This window comes from Meriones unguiculatus, chromosome 2 (assembly GCF_030254825.1).
Source record: "Meriones unguiculatus strain TT.TT164.6M chromosome 2, Bangor_MerUng_6.1, whole genome shotgun sequence".
Classification (NCBI taxonomy): Eukaryota; Metazoa; Chordata; class Mammalia; order Rodentia; family Muridae; genus Meriones; species Meriones unguiculatus.
Genome location: NC_083350.1, coordinates 165,334,616 through 165,359,087, shown reverse-complemented (window position 1 = coordinate 165,359,087; position 24,472 = coordinate 165,334,616). Strand labels below are relative to the sequence as shown.

The window sequence follows — 24,472 nt, the reverse complement described above, 5'->3', positions numbered from 1 at the left end:
CTTCCCACAGGTTAAGTTTGTCCACGAGCCCTAATGTGCCAAGTAAAGAGATAATAATAAGCCAGGTGGTAGTGGTGCACACCTTTAATCCCACCCCTCAGGAGACAGAAGCAAGCAGATCTCTGAGTTCGAGGCCAGCCTGGTCTACAGAGTGGGTTCCAGGACAGTCAAGTACACACAGAGAAACCCTGTCTCAAAAACAAACAAAACAAAACAAAACAACAACAAAGAAAAAAACAAAAAAGAGAAATAGACAATAATAGTGAAGGACACAGAAAAGTCCGTGTGGCCTTGATGGGTAAAGCCAACAGAGAAGCGTGATGGCTCCAGGTTCTCCCACACAGCTGTTGTTGTAAAATAAATTTCTGGTGAAGAAAATTAAAGAGAAAAGAAGGTTCCAAATGACAAAGGATTTTAGGTGGTAGTTTTGGCCTAAAATATTTTTCAAATTGAAAAAAAAAAAAAAAGCAGTGAAACAAAACTGAGAAATTTTAAGCATGCTACAGAAGATCCAAGCAGCAAGCAGACATGTAATAATGGCAGTCATCAACACTAAGGTTTCTTTTAAAGCCAGACTACTGTTTAGATGCTTACTTCCTGTCTGACTGCTCCAGACATGAGGAACGGCAGCTCACTGTACCTTTGCAGAGATGGACAGTATTGCTTTAGTGATTTTCATCTGTGTATATGAGCAAAGCCCCATTTCCTAGAATCCCACTGAGGGCAGCTTTTCAGTGTCCTGAATCCCACAATTATGCAAATATTTCCCCTTTAGAATCGTCTCTCCAGCCCAGGGTTTCTCTGAACAACAGGTTGTTATCTGTATGGACAATGCATTCTTCATGAGATTGTTACCAATATGCTTTCATATTTTTCCCTTAACCCTTGGACTTTCTCTGTTTTAGAGAACTCTAAAAGGGAAATTTAACTGAAGAAACACTTGGGATACGGGACTCAGAGTGATGCAGCTGGTAACTGACCTAGCAAGCCTCCTTCCTGAAGACTGTCTCTCATGTCATCAAAGGTTGTAATCCACAGGCCTTCCTAGCTATACAGCCCCAAAACCACAATGGCTGGAAAAGCGAGGTATCCATAATGGTGCCATGTTGGTACTTCTCTCTTGGAGATAAAGCACCACAACTGTCTAAATGGCTGTAAAGGGCATACTCTCTAATGGGAAAAACTAGCATTTCTCCAAACTAGTGTAATTTCTAACTGCATTCTAAACACTTATCCCTAAACTCATAGATAACTATAGTTCTTAGCCCTCCATTTAAGAAGTTATTTGCTATTTTATTTATTTATCAGTTCATTCATTCATTCATTGCACCAGATAGAGACTACTACACAGATCTACAGCTTGTCAAAATGCAAAGAATACGTGTCTGTGCCATGCCCACCCACAACTGATACATCTTCAGTAAACACCTTGGAAGTGAGGGGCAGAAGGAACAGAGAAGCCACAGAACCTGGATGCCTGTTGCTAGATTGTGTCCCCTAGATATGACAGGAGAAATGAACCTATGAACTCTAAACAATGTGGTTTTTAAAATAAGACCAACATAACTGAAAACACCAGCTAAGGGGCAAGTGTGGACAAGGAAAATCCATAAGGACCCACCCCTAGATGGAGAGCTACAGGTTCTATGGTCACTGACAGAATAAGTTTAATCCAGGGACATTCTCCTATGTAAATTGTCCAGTCCCAAGTGCTCAGAACTGGACACATGTACACACAGGCAATATCAGACTCGGCAGTTGTGTATATATCAATGATAATTTAAGAATAAAAGGTTGTGACTTCAAAAGGGAGGGAGGACTTCAAAAGAGGAGTTAGGAGAAGGGCAGAAGTGATGCAGATACAGGACTCACATACAAATTTGTCAAATATATTAATTTTTTAATAACTTTTAAATGATGCTATGGATAGCAGAGTGGAGCAAATTAGCATTTTGTACATATAAAAACACACAGAGAATAATTAAAATATCATTTCTTAAAAATGTTGCCAAAATGGAAATAAGGGAAAAATACCTTTACCCCATATCTTCCCTTGTGGGTTTCTGAGATAGTAGGTTAGTGATGACAAGCGACTTCCTGGAACATTAACAAAATACAATCTGAAAAAAATTATCCTTAATGAGACAGAAGGAGCTTTTTCCAGTTGAAATGAAACTTGTGCATTAAAAACTTAATATCCAGAGTTCTGCAGGAGGAAGAAGAGGAGAACCACATCCTATGGAGGGTATATGGAGATGTAAACAAAACAGAAAAGGAGGGAGAAGTACACATAACTCTGAGTGTTTACTAAAAGCCATAATAGAACACTATTTTACATCTAATTAAAAATACAAATATACTATGTACATACAAACATGTATGTACATTTACATACACACATATACTTTGAATAAAGTTACAGCATTTGGTGGTAACACTTTCCCCAAGAGCCATGGACTACCTAAGAAAACTCCCCTCTAGTGGTTTGTTAGAGGGAAGGAAATGCCCAAAGCAATCCAAATGATATAGGTTATTGCTTTTGCCTTTGGATGTTTCCTGGAACTTGAACATAAGACTCTACTGCTGAGGACACCACACTCCTTCAGGTTGGAGGAACTAAACTGGACCTGACCTGTAAGCCACTTCCCTGGGCTCTCATAAGTATCCTAAAATGTTACACGAGCTGGGAAGGGATGAAAACAATCAACAGCCCTACACAGTCGTGATGCCCACAAACCACATCTGGGCCAGCAAGGCAAGATATCCCCAAGGGTGAAATTGAGCCATTAACATCCTAAAGATGTTTAAACTAAGCTTCCTAGTTAAAGGATTTAAGGCTAACTCATAGACTCTAGAGGATAAGCTACTACTGCTACTTTCATAAACCAGTATAATTCCTAACCGCCACTATAAATACTTATCTTTATACCTAGAGATAAATGTTGTCCTCTCCTCTCATCAAGAAAGCTTCTTTTTGTAGCAGAGAGAGACGTTATTAAAGAAGCCTACTAAAAATGGATTACAGAGCTAAACAGAGAATTCTCAATAGAGAAATATCAAATGGCAGAGAAACACTTAAAGAAATGTCCAACATCCTTAGTCATAAGGGAAATGCAAATCAAAACGACTCTAAGATTTCACCTGACACCCATCAGAATGGCTAAGATCAAAAACTCAAATGACAACACATGCTGGAGAGGTTGTGGAGAAAGGGGAACCCTTCTCCACTGCTGGTGGGAATGTAAACTTGTACAATCACTCTGGAAAGCAATCTGGCACTTCCTCAGACAACTAGGAATAGTGTTTCCTTAAGATCCAGCTATACCACTCCTAGGCATATACCCAAAAGAGGCTCAAGTACACAATAAGGACATTTGCTCAACCATGTTTATAGCAGCCTTATTTGTAATCGCCAGAAGCTGGAAACAGCTCAGATGCCCCCCAGTGGAAGAATGGATACAGGAATTGTGGTACAGCTACACAATGGAATATTACTCAGCCATAAAAAACAAGGAAATCATGAAATTTGCAAGTAAATGGAGGGTTCTGGAAAGGATCATCCTGAGTGAGCTATCCCAGAAGCAGAAAGATGCACATGGTATATACTCACTCATATAGACATATAATATAGGTTAAACCTACTAAAATCTGTACACCTAAAGAAACTAATCAAGAGGGAGGACTCTTGCTAAAATGCTCAATTCCTATCCAGAAAGGCAAAGAGGATGGACATCACAAGAAGGAGCAAAGAGGGAACAAGTCAGGAGCCTGACACAGAGGACCTCTGAAAGGCTCTGCCCTGCTATCAATGCAGATGCTGAGACTTGTGGTCAACCTTTGGGCAGAGTTCAGGGAATATTAGGAAAGAAGTGGGAAGTAGTAAGAGCTGGAGAGGACAGGAACTCCACAAGGAGAGCAACAGAACCAAAAAATCTGAGCACAGGAGTCTTTCCTGAGACTGATACTCCAACTAAGGACTATGCATGGAGATAACCTAACAATCCTGCACAGATGTAGCCCATGGCAGTTCAGTATCCAAGTGGGTTCCATTGTAATAGGAACAGGGACTGCCTCTGACATGAACTGATTGGCCTGCTCTTTAATTACCTCCCCCTAAGGGGGAAGCAGCATTACCAAACCACAGAAGAAGACAATGCAGCCACTCCTGATGAGACCTAATTGACTAGGATCAGAAGGAAGGAAAAGAAGACCTCCCCTATTAGTGGACTTGGGGAGGGGCATGCATGCAGAGGGTAGAGGAAGGAAGGGATTTGGACGGGAGTAGAGAAGGAACCTTGGAGGGAATACGAAGTGAATAAAGTGTAATTAATAAAGAATTTTTAAAAAAACCTATAATGGGTCAAAATGCAGAGTTACAGATGGTGGGATGTGCTGCCCCAATTTACACATCTACAACACAACCCCTAAGCTAAGGCTCAGAGAACATCTCAGAAGAGGAAGTGGAAAGATTGTAAGCACCAGAGGACTGGGACATCTGCTAGGAGACAGGGTCTTCGATCTATGACAAGGAAGCTGCACTCAGAATGACAGCATCAGTGCAGATGGGGAAAATCTCACAAGGCCCCACCAACAGCTCCAAAGTGTAGCTGGCAGGGTGGCTTGATGGGTAAAAAGGTGCTTACCACCACACCTGACAATCTGAATACAATCCTGCATGGTGGAAGGGACAATCAGTTCCTTAATGATGTCACAGGATCTCCACAAACACGCTGTCACACCTGTGTATATTCATACACACAAAACAGTCAACGTGGAGAAATATTTTTTTCTGCTGTGAACAACAACAAAAAAGTAAACTGTGTGGTACCAGATTCTATACACTGTTTATGTTTTGAAATGGTCTCACTCAATAGCCTGGACTGGTCTTAAATTCAGTATGGAGGTCAGGCTGCCTCAGATTAGAGGCTAGCACCCTGCTTCATCCTCCAAAATGCTAGGGTTTCAGGTGTCTACCTGAAGCTACAGTGTTATTACTGTTGTTTTAATTAACAGATTCCTTACGAGAAATATAAACTGCAACAATCATTATTTAATTGTACCTCTGAAGTGTTGGTGTCAAAAACCGTACTAAAGGAGTATCTGTGTAAGTGCCATACTATCTTAATTCAGGAACTCAGCACCATTTTCAGGACTTTAACATTGATACTTTTTAAACTATTATGGAACAGAACAGTCCAAGGTACTTTTATTTTCAACGGTAAAAGAGGAATGGTATTATAATGGATAAATGAAAATTATTTTCTCTGAAACAATAACTGATTAAATTTAGTTACTTTAGATAAAATTGTTTTCTTACAAAAACTTCCTCAGAAGACTTTCACATAGTTTGAACCATTTGCAAACCACAGTTTCATCTACGTCAGCCTCTAACATTTTTAAACCACACAGAAAGGAAAGGAAAGTTTTAGTTCAGCAGGCAACCCTGCAAGATGGGACTGCTACCACTGTGGCTAACTAAACGGCTCATGATTGTCTGAAGACTTGGACCCAGGCCTGCTCAGGCCAGAGAAGACACAGCCAGGTACGTCCTTCTCAATCATTAGCTAATTCCATTCCCCCCCATAGAAACCAAAGCCATGCTTTTCAGTATTGAAGTAGAGAGAGTCAAAGTCACAAGGCTACTACTGGGTGGTAGGACAACAATTAAACTGAAATTAGACCTGAGCTGTGGACTTCTTACAGCATTTCCTACTTTCTTTTGATCTCATCTGTCTTTTAAAAAAATAAATAAATAACTACAATTCAAATTAGACTAATGACCCAGACAAGAATAATGTGAGCTATTCTGCTTCCTAACTGGATCGATGAGGGAGGCCATGCTGCCCCTCCCCAGGAGGTCCTACCCAGACTTTCCTCTGCCAGTCCTATGTTAGCAAACGTCAAAGCATGTCCACCAAGATTCCCATGAAAAAATCTTCTAATTTTTAGTTTAGTTTAGTTTAGATTTACCCCCTAAGGAATGAGCAATCTATAAGAAAGAACGAAGGAGACATTTAAAATCTGTTCTCGATTTTGCTGAGTACTGCTGAGTTCCCCTATTTTTGCACGGATGCTGTTGCCACAATGTTTATCAAGCTCTTAGATCTCAGGCTTATGGTAGAGAGCATGGATGTGGTTATAGTACAATGTTGCCCCTAATCAATATATGCAAAGTTTTGAGAAACTATTTTTCATGGCAATCTAGAAACAGTTTTGTTTGTTATTTTTTGTTTGTTTGTTTGGGTTTTTTTTGGGGGGGTATTTTTGTTTTGTTTTTGTTTTTTCAAGACAGGGTTTCTCTGGGTAGCCTTGGCTGTTCTAGACTCACTTTGGTATGCTTCAGATTATGACAACCACCTAACAGGATTCATAATTTTTTTAAACAAAAATGTGGTCATCAAACATAACTAGTAAGTCCTTTACAACTGTCATTCAGGTTAGTACAGAATGACAATACCTGTGGACCCCCAAAGCCCTTACTACCCTATGGAAAAAGGGAAGAGCATGTAACCTTTAAGTGACACTTAAGAAAGCTCACACATTGTACCATCCAAGATAAACACAGCAGGGCCATTCAATGGCTCAACCAATGAAGGGTTAAATTAGGTGCCTGAGTAGACCTAAGTGGTGGTTCTTTACTGTCAAAGGTAGAAGGGGTTTTTGTTTTGCTTTAGATTGAAAAAAAGGTCTCATGTGTACCAGGCTAGCCATGCCATTTAGAAAGGAATGTGCTTAACTAGTGTTCCTCCTGAATGCTGGGATTATTAAAAGAGTACCACCAGATCCAATAAAGTTACTTGTTTTAATACAGATATAACTGACCCTTTTTTGGAAGATGCTGTAACAAACATAGGCCCATGTTCTAGAAGCTTCTAAAATACACTTGTATAAGTCTACTCAAAAATACTTCCATAGAAATAGTTAAGGAGAAAGAGGACCCGGGGTAAGATGAGCAATCCTCACTTAGAAAAACAAATGGCCATAAGTCTCAGTGTCTGCTTTGATAGTCTGCAATCTTATGTAAGAAGTGGGAAATAGTAAGATCTGGAGAGGACAGAAACTCCACAAGGAGAGCAACAGAACCAGAAAATTTGAAACACAGGGGTCTTCCCAGACACTCATACTCCAACCAAGTCCCATGCATGGAGATAACCTAGAACCCCTGCACAGACGTAGCCCATGGCAGTTTAGTGTCCAAGTGGGTTACATAGTAATGGGAAGAGGGATTGCCTCTGACATATCTGATTGGCCTGCTCTTTGATCTCCTCCCCCTGAGGGGGGAGCAGCCTTACGAGGGTCACAGAAGAATACAATGCAGCCACTCCTCCTGATGAGAACTGATAGACTATATCAGAAGGAAGGAGAGGAGAACCTCCCCTATCAGTGGCCTTGGGGAGGAGCATTCGTGAAGAAGGGAGAGGAAGGGTGGGATCAGGAGGGGAGGAGGGAGGGGCTTATGGGAGGATACAAAGGGAATAAAGTGTAATTAAAAAAATTAAAATAAAAAGTATTTAAAAAAAACAAATAAAACCACTATGAACATGGAATAAAAAAAGAAAAAGAAAAACAAATGGGATGGACATTGGAAGTAGGAAAAAAGAAGTAACAGGACAGGAACCTACAGCAGAGGGCCCATGAAAGACTCTGCCTAGCAGTTTATCAAAGCAGATGCTGAGACTCATGCCCAAACTTTGGGCAGAGTGCAGAGAATCATATAAAAGAAGGGGGAGTTAGTAAGACCTGGAGAGGACAGGAGTTCCATAAGGAGCGAATATATCTGGGCACAGGGGTCTTATCTGAGACTGATTCTCCAACCAAGGACTATGGATGGATATAACCTAGAACCCCTGCTCAGATGAAGCCCATGGCAGCTCAGTATCCAAGTGGGTTCTCTAGTAAGGGGAACAGGGACTATTTCTGACATGAACTCAATGGCAGGCTCTTTGACCTCCCCCAACCCCCGAGGGAGGTGCAGCCTTGCTAGGCCACAGAGGAGGACACTGCAGCCAGTCCTGATGAGATCTGATAAGCTAGGGTCAGATGGAAGGGGAGGAGGACCTCCCACATCAGTAGACTTGGAAAGGAGCAGGGAGGAGATGAGGGAGGGATGGCGGGATTGGGATGAAATGAGGGAGTGGGATACAGCTGAGATACAAAGTTAATAAACTGTAACTAATATTAAAAAATAAAAATTTAATAAAAAAAAGAAATAGTTAAGGCCATGATGTTCAGCAAGTTTTCCTATTAGGTAAATTTAAACAGCAAAAAGAAATGCAAGAAAATAGGTTCATAAATATAGCAAGCATAATATACCAAAAAATATTACATGGGTCCTCAACATGAGACATGACAACTAAACAGAATCTTTAATATGTTCACTATTTAAAGTGTTCACTGGCCACATATGGCTGGAGACAACGTTGGTCTTCACAGTTCTATAGCATTTTGAAACTGGAACAGGACAAGAGAGGCAGCAGGCATCAATTCAGAATGAGTCTAACGCTTTAACTCTTCCCACTGAAAATAAGAGAGGAAATTTTATTTCTAAAAATGTGCTAACAGGATTCACCACAGAGGGCCTACTTTTAAAATAGCAATGTAAAAACCCTTCTGCAGTTTGCTGTCATCTCTTTTCTCTCATCAACCGAGGTTATTGAAGCATAAGCTACAAAATCTATAAAATATAAGCAGGGATCCACACTGAAACCTTTTCAGACAAAACCACAGTTACCTTCCTCTCTCCACTTCCCAGAACCTCTGGTCACTTACCTCCTCTGCAAAGAAATTTCTCCCTCAACCGGTAACAGAGAGCCACACAACACAAACCACAAGATCAAAAACATCCTTTTGAAAAAGCAACTTGACATGGACTTCCTCAGAGTCACAGAAATCAGACAGGGGAGAACCTGCACTTTCATAATCTACGATGTTCCCACGAGTCCAGTAAAACTCTTCCTGAAAACTAGGAAGACTGTGATATTTTGAGTATAAGTGACTTTTTTTTTTTTTTTTGCCTTGGAAACATGATTTTCTTTTTTTTTTTAATTTTTTATCAATTACACTTTATTCATTCTGCATCCCCCCCATAAGCCCCTCCCTCCTCCCCTCCTCCCTCCCTCCTCCCCTCCCAATCCCACCCTCCCTCCTCCCTCTGCTTGCATGCCACTCCCCAAGTCCACTAATAGGGGAGGTTCTCCTCTCCTTTCTGATCTTAGTCTGTCAGTTCACATCAAAAGTGGCTGCATTGTCCTCTACTATTTTCTGACTTTAGTTACTAACATCTCGCCCCTACTTTTTTTTTAACAGAGCTGTGAAGTTTTTAAAAAAATTATTGAACTCTACCTTCTCACCCAAGATGACAAATAGTTCATTATTCTGTCCAGTTTACAGAGATCTGGAGCCATTTACGTATTTCTTTTATTTAGTTTTCCTCATTGGAATTATTGGAAGTTGTTTTGCAATGTGGGCTTTTACACAGAAAACCACACATCACAGGTGTGTGAGCATATACTTAATCAATTTGCTGATGGCTGATTTCCTGCTCACTCTGGCATTACCGGTAAAAATTGCTGTTGACCTGGGTGTGGCACCTTGGAAGCTAAAGATATTCCACTGCCAAGTGACAGCCTGCCTCATCTACATCAATATGTACCTGTCTATCATCTTCTTAGCTTTTGTCAGCCTTGATCGCTGTCTTCAGTTAATTCACAGCTGCAAGGTATACCGGATACAAGAACCCGGATTTGCCAAAATGATATCAACTGTGGTGTGGCTCATGGTCCTTCTGATAATGGTGCCCAACATGGTGATTCCTATCCAGGATGTCCAAGAGAAGTCAAATGTAGGTTGCATGGAATTTAAAAAGAAGTTTGGAAGAAATTGGCACTTGCTAACCAATTTCGTGTGTGTGGCAATATTTCTGAATTTCTCAGCCATCATTCTAATATCCAACTTCCTTGTAATTAGACAACTCTATAGAAACAGAGACAATGCAAATTATTCGAATGTGAAGACAGCTCTAATCAACATTCTCTTGGTGACAGCTGGTTACATCATATGCTTTGTTCCTTACCACGCTGTCCGGATCCCATACACCCTCAGCCAGACAGAGGTCATATCTGATTGCTCAACTAGGATCTCACTCTTCAAAGCCAAAGAGGCCACACTGCTCCTGGCTGTATCCAATTTGTGTTTTGATCCAATCCTGTACTATCATCTATCAAAAGCATTCAGACTGAAGGTCACGGAGACCTTTGCCTCACCGAAAAAGATCAAGGGTCAGAAAGAAAAATCGAAATGTGAAACTGATGTGTAAAATACAGGGTTTTGCATGTTAGACCTTCTTCCCAACTGGGCCGTAGAGCTGGTCACAGTTTTCAAAGGTAAAAGATGATGCTAAGATAAAAAGAAGACGCTTGGTAATAAAAGCGGCTGACAGCTGGCAAGCATGGACTGGCTCATGTGGGAAGTCCTGCACACTCATAGTTACTGATACTCGTTACCGCAAATATCTGCAGAGGAAAACTAACAAAGCATGTTGAACCCAGGTCAACTGGAATGATCAAAAAGAGAAGAGCCATGGCAAAGACCTGGAAACTTATTTCAACGCCTTGAACTGATTTCTTGATTTAAAAAAAAAAAAAGTCAAATAATCTGCATCTAAGTTGCCAGGAAGCCCTTCATCAACACAACCTTAAAGGTCTTCAGTCACATAATAAATAAATAAATAAAAACATCAAAATAACCACAATCTGTATTTTTAACCTATCCGTTTGAAAGGTAGTAAAGATTCTATTCAGAACTGTTGGAGGTTGGTCTGATGCGTGTTACTAGCCCTCAAGATCTGGGTACACCTATCCGTGTTGTGTAACACTACCTGGTTGGCTAATTAAAAGGCCTATCGTTGGGCGGAGCAGAGCGGAATAGGCATGGTTAAGGTTCCTGGGCTTGGAGAGGGCGGAGAGAATCATGGGAGACATTCAGAAAGGAGGAGAGGAGGAAGGAGAACACCACAATGGGTTAGCCTGGAGAAGAAACCACCTGGGCTAAAAGAAAGGACTCTAACAATGGCATGGAAAGGCCCAGATGAAGAATAAAAGCAAATGCCATGGGATTCTGTGCTGAAGGTAGACCAGATGTAGACCAGATGAAAAGAATTAAGGTGGATGGCATCGGATGGGGGCGAGGAGATGAATGGTGACGATACTGAAACAGTGTAACAAAAATATCCGCCCTGCCCAAGGTAAATAAGGCAATATAAATCTAACAAGTATATGTGTCTTATTATTTGTGACAGTGGGTTAAATAATGCTGTCTTGATAATAATCATAGGGCTAATAATAAATAATACATAGTCCAACACTTTTTTTTTTTAACTACAACACAGAATATGTCTTTTTAACATCTAATTTTTTGCGAACAGTAACAACTTTAGTTATAAAAAGTTTAGGGTGACAGGAACAGTGGGTCACACTGGTTAATTCCAGTACCCTGGAGGCTGAGGCAGAAGCGTCATTGCGAGTTTGAGGCTAGCATGGGCAACAAGTGAACTGGAGGCCATTCTGGTCTATAAAATGAGACCTTATCCCTAACTAATTTTAAAAGTGGGTTGAAAAAACACAGTTTTTTTTTTTAACAACATAAGAGAGCTGTTAAATTATATTAACTACTGAAACTGTTTTGGAAGCAAAAATCTGCATCAAAGGTATTTTAAAAATAATTCTAGCCAAAGAGCCTTAAAATAAACACATGAACTCGTACCACGAGGACATGCTAGGAACACAGGCTATGTTGGTCCATGGGTACTTCTCAAATTAAGAGACAAGGCCAACTAGAATGAATCTACAGTACAAAGTCAAGCCACACTCCCTCCCCATACACTCACCAGATCCTGTCAGCTGCCAGTGCACACACACGTTTTGAAAAATGGCATTAAATAAAAGACAAGAAAACTGGAAAAGTACTGAAAGGCACACATGAGATTCTGGAGTTTCTGTTTTGGTTTAGTTCTCTCTCTCTTTCTCTCTCTCCCTTTTGTTTGTTTTTGGAGGCATGCTCTCTTATACCTCTTTATAGCCTTGAGCATACTATGTATCCAAAAATAAGCTTAAACTCCTGATCTTCCTCCCTCCACCTCCCAAGTTCTAGGATTATAGAAATATGCTGCCAAAACCAGCTCTTCTGTATGTATTTTCAGCATTATTAATATCCACATACAACAGCTAGAAATGGGCCAGAGAGACAGCTCGCCAGTTAAGAGTACCTGATACTCTTGCGGAGGACCCAGGTTCAGGCCCAATCACCCCACATCAGGAGGCTCACAACTGCATGTACGTCCACTTGCTGAAGGGATCCAAGTGGGATCCCAAACCCTCTTACCTCCTCCGGCACCAGGCATGCAGATGGTACACATATATACATGCAGATACACATACATATATACGCATATTAAATAAATAAATCTTAAAGAAAAAAAGCACGACATTGCAATAGCTATGGTGAAGAGAGACAGTGACCCTGGACCGGGAGCACATGCCTATAGCACCACACTTGGAAGCTGAGACAGAAGGATCCCAAGCCAGTATAGATTTTATACCTAGACTGTTACACACACACACACATACACACACATGAGAGAGTGGGAGGGAGAAAAGGAGGAGGGGAGGAAAGAGGGTGAGAAGAGAGGGAAAGAAAGAGGGAGGGAGGAAGGGAATATAAATGTGCTCCTGGATGCCAAGAATATGTTCGATTGAAATGTTATTTTTGTACTTGAAGAGTAAGATTCAAAGCCCTGTGTGTAAATTCACAAATATGCTCTTAGACTGAAGCAAGGAAGGAAGAAAGGACCAACTGTCTATTTCTTTTAAAAAGAAACCTATTACAGTAGCTTCTAGAAAAAGTAAGTAATAGGAACGCCAATCAGTATGACATGTCTGAAACTATATAAATCCCTACGGGTTTACAGGCTGGTACAACACAAACACAATAAAACCCGCGCTTGTTGGTGGCCTAAACATTTTTTTCCTGGTGATTAGATCAAAACAGCCATGAAACAGTGTGCATGGCATATATATGGAGTATCTGCTCAATACCCCTTCATCTTCTCTCCTTAGTTTTTAGTTTCAAAGGCAACATAGAAGTTAGCAAAAGATAGAAACATCTTTAGCCATATTCTTATATTCTTTTCTCATGCGCAACAGGCAGTCAGAGTCTTCCTAATAAGAAGAGAAAAAGACTCTCAATACAAGGTCAACATTTATGAGGTTACCGTTCTCCATTTGATTTATTATCAATTATGCCCATTATAAAAGGGGGCCTCAAGTAAGTCAGTAGTGGAAAGCTGTGCTTGTTCAAGTTTTTGGGGCCACCTGACACATGCTGGATTCATTTTAGATGAGGAGAAAATTGAGAAAAATGTTCCCATCAGATTGGCCTGTAGGCGAGTCTATGGACCTTTTCCTGATGAGTGACTACTGTAGAAGAGGCAAACCCACTATGGACAGTGCCACCCCAGGGCAACTGGTCCTGGATGGCATATGAAAGCAGAAGAGGCAAGCCAGTAAATCCTCCATCGCCTGTGCGATGTTCCTGACTCAAATACCTGCCTGACTTCTTCCTTCATCATGGACTATCATCTGTAAGATGAAACAAACCCTTTCTTCCCCTAGTTGCTGCAGGTGATGATGTCTATCACAGCAACAGAAAGCAAACTAGAACAAAAGGTCACTAAAAACTGGATCCAAAGGTGCCTTAGGGGGTAAGAAGAATCATGAGGGCCTAAGTTAGATCCCAGAATCCATATAAAAAGCCAGCAATTGCCACTCAGTACTGAATCCCCAGCACTGTAGGAGGTAGAAATAAGATCACTGGAGCTTACTGGCCACCAGACCAGTTCTAGCTTCAGTAAGAGACCCGAGTCGAAGGTTAAGACAAAAATGGTGGAGCAGGACACACTCCTCTGGCCCCTGAATATACCTGCACAGACACACAGACACATACACCGCAAATACATATCTTACATGCCAGCATAAGCACACACAAAAATTAATAAAAATAAAAATTCGATCCTGCTTAACAACTATTACCAAGGGGCATCCTCAAGCACTTCCCTCTAAGGAGGCAGACAGGGTCACAAAACACACAAAAAGTAGCCGCAAACACAGACCTGCAAACCCTGCTTACACAGGCGAGCACATGGAACTCTCTCCTGCTTCCGGCACTTCACTGGACTTGCTCTCCCTCCCCTTTGCTTCAGTTCTTTTGTTTTTTTTTGTTTTGTTGTACGGAGTTCCTGGACCCATTTACCCTAGTGTTAAAAGTACCTCACGGGACTATGGCACGACCTGTGTTTTACAACTGAGAAGCTGCTAATGTGGCAGAAGCAGTAGTGCATAAACTCTGGGCTTTAAAGTTCGGTTATTTTACACTTAATATTTTAAAACAACATAAGCCATGATAGTTCAGCCATAAATGTGTCAGAAACAGCTGTAATACATAGGGCCAATATCTCTGATACCACAAGTACACCGCCAGAGTACTCTGCTTGTATTTAAAATCAATGATACAGACAACCATAGAAAAGTACTGATCATATTCTGAGACGAACAAGAAAGAATTTTATAAAGTTTTGACATGGTACAAGGACACAAACAAAAATAATTTTTCATGGTCGTAAGACACAGAAAAATGGACTTAGTGAATTTGAGTCATTTTGGAGGCTATTCTAAAATTGCAACTGTATTTAGCTTTAACAAAATACTCAGCTTACTGATCAAACTTCTAAAGGTGTCAAAAAATATCATGCAGGAAACAGTTTACCAGGAATCAAAAATGCCTCAGCTTTTAGAAAAATGTTCATCACTAACATCTAAAATACTATGGTTTTTCTTTGGGATAAACACTTCATTACTTAAGACAGCAGCACTAAGTTCCCTGTCAAGCTCTCTTCATGAGCTATCCAAACTTTAAACCCACCGGGTCCAAAGCCAAGTCCATCTCAGCCACAACCTCTGTCATCAGAGCAACTTGTCAGTGACAGTGGTCTTTCTCTCCAATATTTACTTTGAGGATGGAAGGGACACAGGAATGCCAGAAGCTTAGTGGACCCTTGGGTTCTCACCCACCTGTCACTGGCAGAAGAACTTGTCATTCGTAAGCAACCATCCCTCTCTTACTTATTCTTCCTGTGCCCCCAAATTTTTACTCATCTGTAAAATGTCAAAGGTACCAACAGTCAAAACAGTACAGGTAAGAACTAATCAGCAAATGACTTTCACACTGAAGTAGAAAAAAACATTTAGACATCACTTGCAGTGACTCAAATCCTTTTGATGAAAGGATATTAACATAGGGAATTCTGCTAACTCAGTTAGTCACTAATATCACACCATAACGTTGGAGCTGGCTATGTGATCCAGATTGCAGCCGTCAGGGCAGCAAAGGCGACTTTCACCGGACGTCATCATGTGTAAGCAGAGAGGCAGGCAGATTATCTGACAGCCAACCACTACGGTCCTTATAATAAGATCAGCATGGAACACGCTGATGGAACCTTGACTTACCAGAGGTATAGGAAAGTGGGTTGCATATTGCAAGTGACGGAGGAGGTCATAGTTGGATGGAAAAATTAATTCTCTTGTCTTTTCTCTCTTTACCAGTTTCTCGCCATTGACTGACATTCTTCTGCCCAGGGAAGGGTTGACATTCTCACAGGACTCTCCAGGCATGGGAGAAAAGATCTATGTCATGTAAAACAAATATTGGACATCATAAATGAAGAGCGCAAAATCAAGCCATAGTGCCATATACCAGAACTTCAAACACAGATGGCTCACAAAACAGCTAAAAAAAGGATATGGAGGAATGTTATTAATGGCCACAAAATTAATACTATGTCAGTATCACATACACACCCCACTCTGAGAAAACAGAAAAATACAAAACCACATGGGGGAAAGGGAGTGGCCCAAACCAACCAGGGGACTGTCTATGTGAGAAAACTCTAAAACGTTATCCTCAAAGGGTTACATTTCCTCCAAAACCACATACTTAATAAGATTAAGCCATAGACAAATATTTTAAAATGTAAAACCAAGCAATACTTTGATAAATAGCAAGATTCATGAAAAACACATTGTACTACTTTATATTGAGAGAGAGGAGGAAAATAAATTATCCATAAGGCTATTCTTCAGAAACTCAATACACAGATTGTCATAAGGAAACTGCATTCCCACACTCCTTAGAAAGGATGATCCCAAAACAGAAGCATCACAGCCAGTCAGCTAGAGCAGGAGGGTCACACTTTACAAAGGCAATGCAACCCCACAGTGAGGATAACTTGATGAGGAACAGGAGTCACTGTGGCCGAGGGTGGATGGCATTTACAGCACATGTGAGTCATTCCAATGCATGAGGCAGGAAATAAAGACATGGAGACAAGCTGGGGTGGGAACTGGTGGGTTAACAAGGAGAATCAAAGGTTGAACCTACTGGAAACTCAGAACCAAAGTCACTTTTAAAGTCACTCTTGTCTACTTCGTCAAAAATGTTAGTGGTTCCTGGGCCAAGGCCCATGTGCGCCATAATACTGTGTTCCTGGTAGTTGCCAGAGAAAGAAAGCCATGTTGTAAATGTTGTAGTTTAAGGACTAGAAGTTGAAACATGACAGACGAATTTAACAGCCCATCACTCCCACTGTCTACTTCTCTTAAGGAAGCTAAAGGAGACTTGAAGATGTGAACTGCTTTGCAGAGTCACATTCTTTCCCCCTGAGAAAAGAAAAGTCTTAGGATGTTTTAAAGGGAGAGCACAGAAATTCGTAATTTAAAACAAACTGGCCACAGTTTGTTTTGTTGGGCTATTTCCAATACCAAAAAAAAAAAAGGAGACTTAAAGATCTAAGAATAAAAACAAAAAATGAGATGTTTTAAAAAAAACAAACATGACCACAACTTTAAACACACTACAAGAGTATCTGGTAATCTCATATTAAATAACCAAAATAAAATAAAATTGCATTTTGAGTGCTATCAGAGCCTCATCATTTTCAACTACTTCGCACTGCCAACTAATTTTTATTTCATCTTGAAATCTTAAATATCTGGAACAATGTCTAAAATGTCAGCGCCTGACAGAAAATCACTGTTGTAGCCACCGCATAAATTGCTGCAAAGCAAAATCCAACCCTGTTTTAGAAACAGAGATTACATTTTGCAAAAAATGTGTGTTACTAAGAACAGGAACTTTCCCTTTGTGAGTAGCAGAGTCGTACATGGAGTTGCTCCTTAGAAAGAAAGTCAAAGGAGTTTGGTGTTAAAACAAGTTCACTTAAAAAAAAAAAGTTAGCTTAGATAAGAATCTAAACAAAAAACAAGTTCACTTGTGAGGCACAAAAATAAAAGAAAATTTCAGGCTACACACGTCTAAAACTAAAAACACTATCACTTTAGTCTCATGAAAAGAATCATGGTCAGTCATAACTTTTCATTAACTATACACACAAAAAAATTCTAGAAGACACGCATTTCAAATGTCCTTTGTGAGTGAAAAGGAGATAGAGCATGTAGAGAGAACGTAGAGTCCAGTTGCCTATCTGGAACTGACTGACTCGTTTACTCTGCGATGTGGTATGGGCACCCCCGCCCCCCCCAGGGGGTGTACCTCCATCTTCATATCATGGTCCTTTGAATAGTGCTCCTCTGCATTCTCTCCTGCTGGCGACCGCAGCCCAGTGGAGGTGGTAACTGACAAGTCTCCTCGAGAGATGAGGGTGCACATATATGCGTCGTGGGAGAAGACATCGTGGCGGATGAACTCACAGAAGAGCAACACCAGGTTCACAAATTCCACCTTTTCACACTCACTGTCTGGGTCCGCTGGGTGAGAAAGACATTCAATCAGAAATTCATTGACCAGGCAGAAAGTAAAAGGGGAAAAAAAAATCTCAAGGCTTAAGAGCATTTTCACTGCCTTTTATACTCCCATAATCAATGTTTCTTTTTGAAAAGTACAAAAGATGACAGGGGCTGGGAAGAGATAGGAAAGGCCTTAGATGAGTGTACTGGCTGGTTTCTGTGTCAACTAGACACAAGCTGGAATCATCAGAGAGGAAGGAGCCTCAACTGAGAAAATGTCTCTATAAGATCCTGCTGTAATATATTTTCTTAATTACAGGGCGTATTCTATTGTAGGTGGTACCCTCCCTAGGCTGGTCATCCTGAGTTCAAGCCAGTAAGCAGCACCCCTCTGTATCAGCTCTGGTCTCTGCCTTTCTTGAGTTCCTGTCCTGACTTCCTGTGGTGATGAACAGCAATACGGAAGTGTAAGCTGAATAAATCCTTTCCTCCACAGCTTGCCTTTTGGTCATGATGCTTTGTTACAGCAATAGGAACCCTAAATAGAAATAAGTTGGTACACAGACCCCACCATGTTTTGGGCAGGACTGTGAAAGGACTTTAGAACTTTGGGCTTCTGGAGGAACTGGGTATTAAGAGCTCAGTGGGGTGTTCTTTGAGAGATTGGAAGATAACAATATTGAGAACAGTGCAAAGGATGGAGGCCTGGTCTGTGAAGTTTCAGAGAGAAATTTAAAGACTCTATCAGGACTATTTGCTATTTTAAATTAACATACGTGGTATATACTCATTCATACAGTCCTATAAGATATGATAAACATAATGAAATCTATACACCTAAAGAAGATAAACAAGAAAGAGGACCCGGGGTAAGATGATCAATCCTCACTTAGAAAGACAAATGGGAGGTGCATTGGACATAGGAGAAAACAAGTAACAGGACAGAAGTCTACCGCAGAGGACCCCTGAAAGACTCTACCTAGCAGAGTATCAAAGCAGATACTTAGACTCATAAACAAAACTTCAGCAGGGAATCATATGAAAGAAGGGGAGTCAGTATGACGTAAAAAGGATAGGAGCCCCACAAGGACCAAATGTATCTGGGCACAGGGGTCTTTTCTGAGACTGACATTCTACCAAGGACCATGTATGGATATAACTTAGAACCTCTGCTCGGATGTAGCCTGTGGTAGCTCAGTAACCAATTGGTTTCCCATAGTAAGGGGAACAGGGACTATTTCTAACAGGAACTCAATGGCAGGCTCTTTGACCTTCCCCCCCCCCCAAGGGAGGAGTAGTCCTGCTAGGCCACAGAGGAGGACTTTGCAGCCAGTCCTGAAAATACCTGATAAAACAGGGTCAGATGAAAGGAGAGGAGGTCTTCCCCAATAAGTGGACTTGGAAAGGGGCAGGGAGGAGATAAGGGAGGGAGTGTGGGGTTGGGAGAGAATGAGGGAGCGGGATACAGCTGGGATACAGAGTTAATAAAATGTAACTAATAATAGATAGATAGATAGATAGATAGATAGATAGATAGATAGATAGATAGATAGATGAATGAATGAATAAATAAGAAAAAAAAGATTCTGTCATTGTGGTCAGCTGGGGCTAAGGAGTCAGCTACGATTAACAAGACCAACACCACTGAAATAAAACCTTTGCTTTACTGGGACAACTGATGCCCAGTCAGCTGGAGCTGAGAAACTAGTGGTGATTAAGAAGAGACTAGCATCACTGAGGTGAAATCTTCTGGAAAGACTTTCCTGGGAGTAGAGAGAAGCTGTGTTCCAAAGACAGCCAAGATTATACCTTGTGCTGTCAGCCAGGCTTGGTGATGTTTAAGAGTCTCCTAGATGATACAGATTTTGAAGGCATGAAGGGGTCATGGAGAGCAGCCAAGGTTTGGCACTGTGAGAGGCCAGAAGAGGCCATTGGAGAAGGTGCAGTTGAAGGCCCAGGACTGAAGGGTCATGCAGAAAAGTTGAGGCTTGGCACCATGAGGAGAGTCTATGAGAGGCTATTGGTGAAGGTACAAACCAGTTTCAGCAAGGGACCCCAGCATTTGTGAAATGCCAGTATCATGGGATGACCACCAAGAACAGCAGCAGAAGTGGAGCGGAGCCAGCCTAAACCCAGAAGACAAGCTGTGTGTGCTGCAGAGGACAGAGCGGGAGAAGTGACCCAAGCTCTTTCAAGGACCCCAGAATATCAAGTGTGGAACACAGAACATTTGGAATTGATCTGATTGTGACTGGGCCCTGATTTTTCCCTCTTGAAGTAAAAGTATTTGATTTTATTTTTCTATTTTGCTAGAGTCGACAGTTGAGAGACTTTAAATTTTAAAAGAGATTGGTTATTTTAAAGGGGCTGAAATTGTAATGTGTTTGAATTAGCAAAGACTGGAACTTTTCAAGGTATTTATGTTTTTAACATGGGATCTTGGGGAAAAGAAAGGTGTGGCTTACTAGCGCTGTATTTGTGTCAAGTTCACATGCGGTCAGTAGTATTGGCTGGTTTTATGTCAACTTGACACAAGCCAGAGTCAGCAGAGAGAAGGGAACCTCAACTGAGAAAAATGCCTCTATAAGATCAGTTGTAAATCGTTTTCTTAATTAGTGACCAATGGGGGAGGACCTAGCCCATTGTGTCCTAAGTTCCATATGAAAGCAGTCTCAGCAAGCCAAGGGAAGCAAGCCAGTAAGCAGCACCCTTCCAAGACCTCTGTATCAGCTCCTGCCTCTAAGTTCCTGCCCTGCTTGAGTTGCTGTTCTGAATTCAAGATCTGGTGATAAACAGCAATACTAAATGTAAGCCAAACAAGCCCTTTCCTCCCCGACTTGCTTTTTGGTCATGGTGCTTCATTACAACAATAGAAACCCTATCTTAGACAAAGAGTGTAACCAGAATTCATCCTATACCTGCATAAAAATGTCAAGAAAAAAAAATTAGTAAGTTTTATTTTTCAAGTTTTATTCAGACATTTACTGAGGCACTAACATTTGCAAAGCACTGATCAGCAGGTTATCTTTCTTTTCGGGGGGTGTGTACTTGTACCCCAAGGTTGTTGTATGCAGGTGCCCTCGCGGAGGAGAAGAGGGTGTAAGGTGCCCTGGAGTTGGACTGCCAGCCCTGGAAACGAGTGCTGGGCACTGAGCCTGGATCCTCTGCAGAACAGTAAGTGCTCTTAATGGCAGACAGCCCTAATAGGCTTTCACTGCACAAGTACAATTGAAATTTGTGTACCCTGTACGCTAAACACAATTTCAAGTTTAATGATAGCGGTTCCTGGAAAATACATGACCATGGATGCCAATAATGCAAGCTAAGGCATGGTTAGATGTCTTCTCTTTTATTCCTAACGCATTTATGACTACCTTTAAGTACACTGAGAGGTCTGCATCTTCGGGATATATATGTGCACTGTTTCAAGTAAGAGTTTATGACAGAATGATTTAAATGCTAAGGGGGCAGGTGCGGGTGGGGGGTGGAAATCCTGCCATGACTTGTCTTGACTATAAACTAGATGAGACTTAGAATTGTCATGGGAAAAACTGTTTTGTGCATGTATGTGAGGGAGTTTCCAGACTGTGATGAATTGGGAAGAAACTAAACGTGGGGTACTAGCGTTCCATTTGGCTAAGAGCTTGGACTGAATAAAAAGAGAACGAGCTGACCGCCAGCAAGCTTTGCCCTTTGCCTAAGCAGGGGTGCAGGATGACCAGCCAGTAGTGAGCTCCTTTTTATTCTCCTTAAATTCATAACCCATCTGTTATGGAGCTCACGTTATGATTTTCAGGATTGTAGCAATATTCTAAAGCTTTATATCTGTACCTTTGAGGTAAGTTTAGAATATCTCCTCTCTTTTTCAGTGATAAGCAGCCTCTTCTCAGGGAAACTGGTAGGGTCCCTCAGACAGAAAAAATGTGACCCAGGAGAAACAAAGCATAGAAGACCTTTCTCCCCCAAAGACAACTGAAATGAGTGAGGCATCAATTTGGAACAAATGTGCATATCCCACGGACCCAAAATACTTTGCAGCCATCAACTCCTGTGCCTGGCTTTCTGCTATCAGGGGATTATCCTCTGCCCTCTCACCCTTCTGTTTTCCTACATTCAAACCAGCTAGATGGCTCCAACACTTGATTACCCCAGGGCCAGTGGTTCTCAACCTGTGGGTCTCGACCCCTTTGGAGTTGCATATCAGATATTTACATTATGGTTCTTAACAGTAGCAAAATTACAGTTATGAAGCAGCAACGATTTATGGTTGGGGGTCACCACAACGTAAGGAATTGTATTAAAGAGTCAAAGCATTAAGAAGACTGAGAACCACTGCCCAAGGCTTATCATAAGGCTTCCAGGTAACTAAAGGAAAGCCTTGCTTTGTCCCAAAGATCCAAAGTGTCAGGCTCCACTCAGACAAAACAAGACCTTTCCTCAAGACAGTCACAATGATGTGTACTTTGCTATTTTACCTCTTTTCCACAAACTTCGCCCTGCCCTCCTCTGCCTATCACTTCTCCCTCTGCCACTTTTGTGGTATATCTTCTCCAAGATGTTCTGTTATATTTTCTTATTTGACTACATCAGAGCAATGGTTAGCAAGCTAATACTGCTCACACAATAATGTTTCAAAAGTGTCAACCCCTAGTACTCCTAATAGGTGGTTGTTAATTCCACAAACTCTCACCTTCCCAACAACAAAGTAAGAGAACATTAGTTTAAGGTGATGGAAACATCCCAAGAAGAATGGTGAAGCCATCTCCACACCCATTATCAGATCCTTGTAGGCATCAAGGCTATAAAGTATTGATGTTTTATTATCCTCTTTCCATAAGTGTAAGAGTTAGAGATCAGAAGGTTAGAAGGCAGCTCTAAAAGCACAATACTCCCATTTCTGTATACAGCTAGACATCACATGACACACATTCCTCTGTTTGGGTAAGAGACTCAGAGAAACAGAAACTAGTGCACCAAATATGAGGGTACTGACATACTCAATTTTTACATTCTGAAGGTTTTTGAACCCTTCACTGATTTTAAAATAAATAAGCATACCCAGTGAAATAAATATATTACATTCGCTTAATAAAACCAGCAATATTCAGTGCCAGAAACTTTAGATAAGATGCAAAGAAGAGAAGTCTTAGCTGATGGGGAGAATGGGGTTGGGGAAGAGGGGAGGTAAGGGGAAACAGGATACCCCTCATGCAAAAACAAACCAAGTTTTTTACTTACACAGTGATGGGGCCTGTGTATCTAAAAATCTTAGCAAAACGTTCTGGAAAACAGGCAAACTAGATCCAGCAAGAGATGCTGAAGAAATTGACTCTTTCTCATCTAGGACTTCAGATTCACCACATCTCTAGGGGTTAAAAAACAAACAAGAACAGTGAGTGAGCAAAGCACCAATGCAGTTCCAAAAGGTGATGATTTGCCAGCTCTTACAGACATTTCAACTCTTAGGCGAATGTACCTGAGACCTCAGCACTGTCTGAGGACCACACATCACAGCGAATGTAACTTCTAATAGAGCAAACAACCCCACACTTCAGGTGATCTCCGGGAACGTTCCAAAGAACATGATCTGTATACACGGTAACTTCTGCACAGTCAGTTCTGCACGGTGTTAGTACCCAAATGAACACATCAGACAGGAGAACATAATATTCCTTACTCCTGCGCAAAATGCTGGCAACTCTTTTGAGTTCACGTCTACTCGTGTTTCCTTGGACCATCTGGCACATGGTTAGGAATCTGATTACTTTGTGTTGTGTGAGTCTATCAGGAAGATACATTTAAGAATGTTAGGTGACGTCAGCTGAAAAAGCAAACGATTCTTCCAAAAACACTCTCTTAATTATTTATCACACTTCACTAACAGCGTTTCCCAGGGCCTCTGTGTCTCATGAAACACATCTAGAAAAGTTATTTTTTACTAAGACTGCAGAAAAACCAGTCTTTAGTAACCAGAATCCTTTCTATTCTTTTTGATATTTCTTTGACCTTTCCTAGAAAGGATATTTCTTTGATCCTTTATTATTTAATTGATTAAGAATATTAAAATACTAGTCAATCTTATCTACTATTCGCAAAGGTCAAATGTTAGTAACTCCAACATTAATAAAAAATAATTATCTTAGCCCTCTTTAAGAAATACACATTTAGATATAGGTTTATTTCAGCTTTGAAATTGCTGAGTAAGCTCTGTGCAAATCTCTCCAAAATGCTACACATGTGCACACACATGCATGCATTATAAAATACAGAGAGAGGAGGAAACTGGTGTAAAACAAAAGAAACAACCTAGAAAGAGCCACAAATAAGTGAGAAAAGCATCTTTAGTTGGTGAGGTCTAGTCAGTCACTACAGTTCCCACAGGACAGGCTGTTTCTAAAGTGTGGAGAAGGGCAGTGAAAGGCTCTTCTCGTTTACACTGCCCAGTGGTTGTTTGTTCACGGTACCTTCACGTTCCAATGTCAACAATGTGATCTTTTGTTTTGTAAGGAACAAAGCTTTGCCAATGCTAGAGAATATATCTGTGGAAGTGTTCTTCCCAGTTCTTTTCCCATAATGCAACAGGAAGTTACTGCAGCCTTACAGAGAGCCAGGTGGAT

The 24,472-nt window shown here is 41.0% G+C and overlaps 2 protein-coding genes across 8 annotated transcripts in view; one reads left to right on the top strand and one right to left on the bottom strand.

Moving 5' to 3' along the window:
* Positions 1 to 24,472, bottom strand: part of Med12l (mediator complex subunit 12L) — a 314,509-nt gene that overhangs the window by 216,842 nt on the left and 73,195 nt on the right. For 5 of the 7 annotated variants that reach the window (XM_060378349.1, XM_060378355.1, XM_060378351.1 and 2 more), the window contains 4 exons: positions 23,094 to 23,220; positions 17,662 to 17,876; positions 16,492 to 16,596; positions 15,561 to 15,737 (listed from right to left, as the gene is read on the bottom strand). In XM_060378349.1, the coding sequence (XP_060234332.1) occupies positions 15,561 to 15,737; positions 16,492 to 16,596; positions 17,662 to 17,876; positions 23,094 to 23,220 (624 nt within the window). The remainder of the gene's footprint in view (positions 1 to 15,560; positions 15,738 to 16,491; positions 16,597 to 17,661; positions 17,877 to 23,093; positions 23,221 to 24,472) is intronic. The other 2 variants (XM_060378353.1, XM_060378354.1) reach the window with 1 other exon arrangement.
* Positions 5,436 to 10,743, top strand: Gpr171 (G protein-coupled receptor 171). Its single transcript, XM_021653816.2, has 2 exons — positions 5,436 to 5,542; positions 9,307 to 10,743. Exon 2 carries the CDS (start codon positions 9,356 to 9,358, stop codon positions 10,313 to 10,315), a length of 960 nt encoding a protein of 319 aa, XP_021509491.1. The 5' UTR covers positions 5,436 to 5,542; positions 9,307 to 9,355; the 3' UTR covers positions 10,316 to 10,743.

What these genes read in the sequence shown, in the direction of transcription:
- Gpr171 (XM_021653816.2), top strand. Translation starts at nt 9,356, where the DNA reads ATGACAAATAGTTCATTATTCTGTCCAGTTTACAGAGATCTGGAGCCA.